This window comes from Anarrhichthys ocellatus, unplaced genomic scaffold, assembly GCF_004355925.1.
Source record: "Anarrhichthys ocellatus isolate YVR2014 unplaced genomic scaffold, GSC_Weel_1.0 scaffold1645, whole genome shotgun sequence".
NCBI classification, from domain to species: domain Eukaryota; kingdom Metazoa; phylum Chordata; class Actinopteri; order Perciformes; family Anarhichadidae; genus Anarrhichthys; species Anarrhichthys ocellatus.
The window spans coordinates 1,016-10,274 of NW_022281619.1; the positions used below are offsets into that span (position 1 = coordinate 1,016).

A 9,259-nucleotide genomic window follows, 5' to 3' on the forward strand; every position below is an offset into this window, starting at 1 on the left:
CCTACTGGCAACAGGAAGACAGCGTTATGAGACAAACTGAATCTGATTTACATGACATTTACATGATGTGGTCTATACTTGATGTAGAGCAACATAATGTATGTTTGCACGTGGTCTCTAGCGCCACATAGTGGATACAGGAACTGGTGGAATATTTGCACTACATAATTTCCAGCATCACACAGCTTTAAAAATACGTTGAACTTCGGGACGTGTTGTCTGATGGTCAAAGACATTTGCGGCTGCGTCTGCCGGCGTCCCGCCAGTACCCCCGAGACGCGGGAAGGTGCGAGGGCCCGTACATCGCTGCTTGCAGCTTTAATTATCATTATTTTTTTTAGAGTTTTTAAAGTGTTTTGTTTGTAATATGTATAATAAGCATAATTTAGTTATCACTACTGAGAATTTAACAAACATAAAAACATGACGTATAGGTTTGCAGTTTTCAAGAAGTAAATTTAAATATCATCTCTTACACACATGAAGATAAAGTTATGAACACCGGCTGAATATCTATGATCAGAATCATTATAACTGTGTTATAACTGCTGCTGTGTAAAGGGAATACTGCTGCTAACAACCTAGTGTGTTTAAAGTGTTTGTAAACCAAATGTTATTGACCTTTTGTTCATATAGCAGTACTTTCAAAATAAAAGTGCACAGTACACTACTTTTGAATTCATTATTGAACTTTGTGCATAACAATGTGATTAATCGTATCACATATGCAACGCTGATTACCGTAATATGTGTGGTATTTGTTATAAATGTACATTGGTACATAGAGGGTGGTACATAGAGGGCCCAGCAGCAGGAAGTGATGCCACACAAACAGCTGTTCACCGCTCACTGCGGTTCTTCTGTTAAAAATGTCCGCTTAATAAAAAAAAAAAATGCGTTAACGTGCGATAAAATAATTGTTGATAAACGCGATAACGCGTTAACTTCTCCAGCACTAAAATATACACATATATATACACATTTTTAACTGTTTTATTTCTATATTTCATCAGTTTTTATATTGATTCTTTTCTTCATCATTTCAGTTTTCATACACTGAGGTCTAGGTGAGCTCAGGTGAGTCTAGGTGAGTCTAGGTGAGCCTAGGTGAGCTCAGGTGAGTCTAGGTGAGCTCAGGTGAGTCTAGGTGAGTGTAGGTGAGCTCAGGTGACTCTAGGTGAGCTCAGTGTGAGCTCAGGCTAACGTATCGTGGCAGTAACAGGTGCTGGTGTACCTCTGAGGATCCTCTCCTCGTGGCAGCGCATGAAGTCCCAGATCCGAACCGTCCCGTCGTCGGAGCAGGTGGCAAATTTATTATCTGTTGGAGAAAAACTGGAGAATACAAGCAGAACGTCACCACGGTGACTAGAGAGGAAGACCATGTGACGTGATCGAGAGCTCCGGAACGGACACGTCCACACTGGATCCCAACAACAGGTAACGGTTCCGTATTTATACCACTCGTTTATAATCAATTACCACAATATCTTAAAACAATGTAATATTTACGAATCCTGCCATCTGATGTTTGTCATGATCGATTTATTGATCTCATAAAAGAGAACGGTGTTCCTCAAGGTTCTACTTTGGGAACACTGGTATTTCTATTATTATCAATGTTTTCTGAATCTGATGTTTAATTATAATGTAATCAGACGTGTCTGACAGGTTTAAATCACAACTCTCTCAGTAGCTCCGTCAGCCCGGCAGTGAGGCAGCACGCTACATAAACACTGGAGAAAGAGCACGAGAACGTTGAGGTGAAAATGATGAGGTTAAATCAACCAGGAAGTGAATGTTTATACTGAATACAAAACCAACCATCAACACATTCCTCTACAAAAACTAAGAGTCAGCGTCGTCCAGAACTATTGCGAGAACTGATTTTCTAATTTTGTGTTTCTACAAAACATTTGAACCGTCAAAGAAAGGAGCTGAAGACAAAATTATGAAGTCACTTCAGATACTTTGTGCTAAACTGGACTAGCAGTTTGTCCCTACTCCCAGTCTTTGTGCTAAGCTAGGATAGCAGTTTCACCATGCTGCCAGTCTTTGTGCTTAGCTAGGCTAGCAGTTTTACCCTGCTCCCACTCTTTGTGCTAAGCTAGGTTAGCAGTTTGCCCCTGCTGCCACTCTTTGTGCTAAGCTAGGTTAGCAGTTTGCCCCTGCTGCCACTCTTTGTGCTAAGCTAGGTTAGCAGTTTGCCCTGCTGCCACTCTTTGTGCTAAGCTAGGTTAGCAGTTTGCCCTGCTGCCACTCTTTGTGCTAAGCAAGCTAGCAATTTCACCCTGCTGCTTTTGTGTGCTAAGAGATTTACAGAACCCCCTTCCTCCAGTCTTTGTGCTAGGCTAGCAGTTTTCCACTGCTCCCAGTCTTAGTGCTAAGCTAGGCTATCCGTTTGTCCCTGCTCCCAGTGTTTGTGCAAAGCTAGGCTAACAATTTCCCTCTACTTCCAGTCTTTGTGCTAAGCTAGTAGTTTCCCACATCTCCAGTCTCTGTGCTAAGCTAGGCTAACAGTCCAGGATCTCTCTCTGATATGAAACTGATCAGAAACACGAAACTCCGGATAAAATTAAGTAAATTATTTAAACCGAGTTTTTATAAATAGATTATAAACCCGCTCAACGTCCTGTTTGTGAAGAGTCCTTCATCAACACAGCATTCCTCTGGTTCTCCAGTAGAAACCTTCAATAACTGAAGCAGTGAGGTTTTTTTTTGTGTATTAAACGATTCAGATATTTGTTCGTTAGGTTCGGTTTTCAATTTTGGTATTTTTGTATACTTGTTTCCCTGGCAACCGCACACATGAATAAAACACACCAAAGCCTTTGTTTGTGATTCAAAAACAAACAACTAAAGGCTCACTGTAGAGTAACAGGAAGGCCGTTAATTAAACCTGAAGATGCGAAATACGATGACCCTCGAGTGACTTGGGGGGCAGCCTCACAACGTAGACGCAGTGACGTGTTTTGAAGCCTTGAGTTCTGCATTTAGGATGTCGCCATCTTGTTTTTTTATGCGACCAGTGAACAGGAGGTGAGCATATCTGGACTGAGGAGCGACGTAGAGACGGCGTATACGTCTCTGGTAGAGACCTGTCAATCACTGTATAGCCCCGCCCTAAGACATCCCCTGCTTTATGGTCTGTTTGACTCTAAATGGACCATAACATACTAAATGAACATCATGCTGTATTGAAGACTTGAAACTAGAGATTGAGACCATAAACTCATGTTTACAATGTTTACTGAGGTAATAAATCAAGAGAGAAGTAGAGTCACTACAACTGAAGCAGAGACTTTTAGAAACAGAACTTCTCTCTAACGTGACCTCAGCAGCTGTGAGGGCCGACTCCACTGGTGTTGCTAAGGCTTATGGGTAGTGTAGTGTTCGGCCAGCAACAGTTTGTGATCTAACTTCCGTCCACGGACAAAATAACAAGAACGCCTAATGTGTCTGTAGAAACAGAAGAAGAGTAGAAGAGACATTCCCACTCAAATCAACGGTCAGAGCGGCAGCCATTTATATGTCAGCACCGTTAGCCGACGAGCTAACTTCTACATGAACGACTCACTGAGGCTTCACAGTAACGACTCAAACCATCAGAGAGTAAAGGAGTCAAATCTAACAACGTGACGTTTCCTCCACTCACGCTCGTCACACAAGCTAACTAGCGGACAGCTGGCTAGTTAGCTTGCTAGCTAATTCCACAGTGTTTTAATGCTACATTGGTTACAGAAAATGTCAGCAGCGCCGAGTCTAGCGGTCCCTCCGCTCTGGAGGACAAGCTAACTAGCTACCTAGCCATCCGTCCGCTCTCTTCCTCACGTTTCTACATTACATCTCCACAAACAAGAGGACTCAGGTGTGCTGTTCACGATGACATCACACTGTACAGGTGTTCCCGGGACCTGTCATGTGATGTCATCTGTGGCCCGATGAGGTCACAGTGAGGTCATCAGGCTTTGTCGCTACAAACGTCTAACGTACAGTCTGCGTCACACACTATCCAGGTGCATCATGGGAGATGTGGATCCAGTGTTTGTGGATTAAGAGTCGGGGTCTGTGTCTTGCGTGTCCCACTGTACCAGTTAACAGCAGAAGAAGGTGGGTATTTAGCTCCAGGGCTGTGTTCAAGGTGTTGAACTGAAACCTTTATTTAAACATCTACAGCTGCCTGTTTGATGAGGTTCAGACCAGCAGTGTGTGCAGGAGCTTCTCTTTATTCACTTTATTGGTCCCTGCTAAGACTTTATTATGGATTTATTCTGACCATCCTCCTCTCCACCAGAACCACCGGGCCTACCAGAACCAGATGTTAATTAATGATTGATGACTTTATTCAGCAGAACAGAGATAAACAGCTCATCAGCCACATCAGGAAGAACATCAACAACAGATCACTGCAGTGTTGCAACAGCACACACTTACATCTGTCATGAATCAACAACATGTGGCGCGAAGCGAGGAGGCGCCCCCGCGTGGCTGCAGCATGGTACTGCAGCGCTGACAGTAAGAGACTGGAGGTAACTACAGAAAATGGTAGATTGGGTATAAACCTGGCTTCTCTAATGGCCTCCTTGTGAGCCTGGAACATCTTCACGTTGTTCATGTTGGACTGCCAGTACTTCACGTAGCCACCGTGGTCCGCCGTCAGCATCCACATGTCGTTATGAGACCAGGTCATGGCCCGGACCGGACTGTCGTGGGCCTGTAGGGGACAGAGACGACGTCAGGACCACTCATGTGGACACAAACAGGGAGACACCATGCGCATGAATACTGGAACTGAAGGGGGTTTCCTCTTTATCTACATACAGAGGTACAGGTGTGTGGAGGTACGGGTAGATGTTTACCTGTAGAATGGTCTCAAAGTTGAAGGTGAGTCCGTTCCACAGAGTGAACTCTCCACTGGAGGCCCCAGTGACCAGACGACGGCCTTCAGGAGTCCACTGGAGACAAACAGGAAACACAGAAATCAGTGAAGCAACGTTCTCTCCTTAACACAATAAAACAAAACAAAAGCTCAAACTGCTTCAAAAAAAAAGCTCAAAATGTTTCACAATAAAAGCTCAAATGTTTCACAATAAAAGCACTTCTCAGTCAGCTTACCCTGATCACAAACACGGGACACTTGACTTTGTTGGTGGAGGTTCGGACAAACTTTGTGGTGACGGCGTTCATTGGGTTGGTGCACATTCCCACAGGAGGAACCAGCTGAGGAAACACACAAACATCTTGTTCAGTCCTTCAAATCTGGTGCTAAAGACACAAGAGGTCATGAATGTTAAGTGATGAGCAGAACCGGTCCGAACTCACCTCGTTGTAACATCCTGCGTCCGGCTGAAGGGCTCTGAAGTCTCGATGGTCTCGCTGCCACAAACGATTCTAAAACAAGTCAAGTTTGGCAACCTTAAAACATGACAATGGTCCATGTGCTAACGGCTAATCGTTAGCAACCGTAAAACATGACAATCGTCCATGTGCTAACGGCTAATAGTTAGCAACCTTAAAACATGACAATGGTCCATGTGCTAACGACTAATCGTCCATCCATCCATCCATTTTCCTCCGCTTATCCAGGGTCGGGTCGCGGTGGCAACATCAAAGATTGCAGACAAAAAAACATAATGGTCCATGTGCTAACTGCTAATCGTTAGCAATCTTAAAGCATGACAATGTTCCATGTGCTAATGGATGATCGTTAGCATGACAATGTTCCATGTGCTAACGGCTGATCGTTAGCATGACAATGTTCCATGTGCTAACGGCTGATCGTTAGCATGACAATGTTCCATGTGCTAACGGCTGATCGTTAGCATGACAATGTTCCATGTGCTAACGGCTAATCGTTAGCAACCTTAAAACCAGACCAGATCTCAAAGGACTTCTTCAGTACATTTGATTATTCATTAAAGAGCATTTTGAAAGCCCCGTTAACGTAACACAGGTGTGTTTACCTCCAGGTGTCTGATGACAGACGGGTTGTAGTCGATGGTCTTGCGGTTCACGGCCTTCCTCATGCGTTTCCCGTCGAAGGTGAGCTGCTGCATGGCCTGCTGCTGGGCGAAGTCGGGCCTCTTGTAGAACACCTGTCGTGGCGCTTGGTGCTGGAAGCGCGGCATGTGGAAGAACCGCTGTGGTGATCCGATGTCCGTCGCCATGGTGACCCGTTAAACCTGCCGTGACGGGAGACCAGGTGGTCAGTTTACCTTTGGGACGGGTCCTAAAGGGAGCATGTGTAAGTAAGCTTTACAACCACGGCACGAACCAGACAGGAGACACAACACATCTGAGACTAAAAACAAGTCTGTCCCTGATGCCCATAAAGAGTCCTGATCCACGTCAACTAGTCCCCGTAAATCCACATGAACTAGTCCAAACAGCAGGAGGTGAACAGATACTGATCAGTCATCATGTAAAGGGTTAAAGGACAATGTAAATATGAAAGAATGTTTCTTTATAATAAAGGAATTCCATCTGAACATTAAAGTCAAGGCTGATCAGAGTCCTTGTGTAGTGATTGTGTTAGTATCTGATACTAGTCGACAGGATCAGAGTCTACTGAATACACTCTATACATGACGCTGTCCACACTTCAACTACCTTCACTGGAAATTAATGAAAACTGTTAACTGACACAACAGAGTTAAAAAGCTGCTTTTAAATGACTATTCATCCTTCACTTTATCACAAACATTAAAGTACAATGTTTACCTCTGAGATGTAGTACAGTAAAAAGTGCCATGTTTACCTCTGAGATGTAGTACAGTAAAAAGTACAATATGTACCTCTGAGATGTAGTACAGTAAAAAGTGCCATGTTTACCTCTGAGATGTAGTGGAGAAGTAGAAAGTACAATGTTTACCTCTGAGATGTAGTGGAGAAGTAGAAAGTACCATGTTTACCTCTGAGATGTAGTGGAGAAGTAGAAAGTACAAGTACCTCATTCTAGTTCCTTAAACAGTACTTTTCTAAATGTACTTAGTTACTGATATTCTATAAATCAATCATCTCTAAAACAACACGAGGTCTCATTGGTTAGCTAAACATGTGGCTAACACAGAGCTAACACTGCACACTGCTATAGATGGTGTGACTTTTAACAATAAAATATTATGAAAATGAAGATAATATGATGAGGATAATGTTAAACAGACAGTTTGTGGGCGTGTTTCTCTGATTCTCAGAACGTTACTTTTTTAAACCATAACGTATTTCTACCCGTTGATGCTAACGCCGTTAGCTCGTTGATGCTAAAACCGTTGGCTCGTACTCTTAGTATGGTAACAGACAGACTGTTAGCATATGTAGCTTAGCACACTGCTGACATATTATGACTACACGTGTAGTTAAACGTGCTGCTTCAGATGAACTGAACACTTCTCTGTGTAACTTTATGTGGTTTATTAAGGGGTGTTTCGCTGTGTATGGTAGCCGGATTAAATGGAGGCCCAGTGCTATAACAACAACGCTACTTATAGCTACTTAGCTAGCTACTGCTAATGAGAAAACTCACCGACAATCTCCGCTGTAGAGTTCGCTCTCTCGCTGTTACTAGCGGGCTCGGATCGTAAAGAAGCTCCGGTGAAGAAACATGGACGTCTTAGACTTTATTACTCTGGACTGACGAAGGTTTTGTCACGTTAGATTCCATCATGACGCTTCTTCTTCTTCTCCTTGGCCTACAGGAGAGCATGCCGGGAGATTTTGTTTAACAACGGGCGGGATAGCCAAGCGTCATCCTGCAAAGGATTCTGGGAAATTAGTTTTATCAGTTGCTTCATTTTAGAAAAAAAGTTACAAATCGAAGTTTAAGTTTAGAGGACTTTACATTTGAATGTCACGCTCACATGTAGCTTCTTTATTAGCAAAGTACAACAGTATAATAACGTCTCTTTATTAAACACCACGGCACTGCGCTGTTCTCCGGCTGCAGTTCCTCGCTCTGCCTGTAGATAGAGGTGTTTCCTCTAAAGGCGTCAGAGAGCATGAAGAGAGGAAGAACCTCACCAGTTATTACAGTTCACCCTGTAGCATGTGCTGAATATATAACATTATTAATAATAATTATTATACTAATAATAATTAGTATAATAATAATTATTATAATAAATGATTATTATAATAATTATAATATTTTTTATAATTATAATAATTATACGTTACATTTCATTACAACTTTAGCAGCATTACAAGCTTCTTTTTTATTCTTTATTTCTTTTATTTAACATGAAAATAAATAAAAATAAGCAACTTCTTTTATTTAATAATAAATAAATGAATAAAAATAAGCGACTTCTTTTCTTAAAAAACTTACTTCTTTTATTTAATATATGAGTGCGTGAATAAAAAAGTGACTTCTTTAATTAAATAAATAAATTAGTTACTTTTGCAGCACGTCTAACGACTTCATAACTACAGTGACGTCATGACTGGGTCTGTCCAATCAGAGGGGTCCTTTTGGTCCGTGACCTAAGAGCACGAGCTCGTCTCTTAACGTTTCTCCTCCTCCGCCAACCGTCGCCGGTAAGTTCTCTGATCTCATTATATTCAGATATTATAGATATTACAGACATTCAGCCGGTAATCTACCGGGACACGTTAAACAGACTCACCCCGGGATAAAGCGCCGGTTTGATATTTTTATTCTCCCACTTTAAACGTTATGGACCGTCTTTACTTCACCAGCTAGCGGCTAGCTAACGCTAATGCTAACGCTAATGCTAGCCGCTAGCTCAACCGTCACTCTGAACCACAGACTTGTTTGATCGTTTTGCTCGTTTCTAATTTGATAAAAGAAGAATGTTGTTCCTTCTCTTAATGCTGCTCACCTGTTGGATGATGAAGAAGTGATTTCATCTGTTTCTGAATTAAGATCAGATGTTTATGAAGTGATGATTGGAGTCAAACGGCTAACTGATACTGAGGAAACATGTTGAATTATGTTCACACACTGCAGAAGGTTAGGGTACAAATGTTTAATTAATTAATTATTTAGTTATAAATACTGATAACGTGACACAGAGGTGATGAACTCTGTTTCTTCCAGAAGTTCAGTGTCAGCGTTCATATGAGCAGCAGAGATGAGCAGCAGAAGCCGCAGGTCCTGGTGAGAGCTTATCACACACCTGTCCTACCAATCACACACCTGTCCTATCTCACACACACACACACCTGTCCTACAAATCACACACCTGTCCTATCACACACACACACACCTGTCCTACCAACCACACACACCTGTCCTACCAACCAC

General features: G+C 42.5%; 1 protein-coding gene across 3 annotated transcripts; it reads right to left on the reverse strand.

Annotated features, from left to right (window-relative positions):
* Window positions 1–994: 994 nt before the first annotated feature.
* On the reverse strand, window positions 995–7,708 carry LOC116377759 (pre-mRNA 3' end processing protein WDR33). 3 transcript variants are annotated; one of them, XM_031839474.1, is made up of 7 exons: window positions 7,520–7,708; window positions 5,961–6,226; window positions 5,320–5,388; window positions 5,113–5,217; window positions 4,857–4,952; window positions 4,560–4,711; window positions 995–1,332 (listed from the first exon to the last, which is right to left on the reverse strand). In XM_031839474.1, exons 2-7 carry the CDS (start codon window positions 6,162–6,164, stop codon window positions 1,200–1,202), a joined length of 759 nt encoding a protein of 252 aa, XP_031695334.1. In that variant the 5' UTR covers window positions 6,165–6,226; window positions 7,520–7,708; the 3' UTR covers window positions 995–1,199. The 3 variants fall into 3 exon arrangements, with proteins under 3 accessions (XP_031695334.1, XP_031695333.1, XP_031695332.1); XM_031839473.1 differs by lacking the exon at window positions 995–1,332 and having other exon boundaries at window positions 4,319–4,711; window positions 5,961–6,179; XM_031839472.1 differs by lacking the exon at window positions 995–1,332 and having other exon boundaries at window positions 4,319–4,711.
* Between the last annotated feature and the right edge of the window lie 1,551 nt (window positions 7,709–9,259).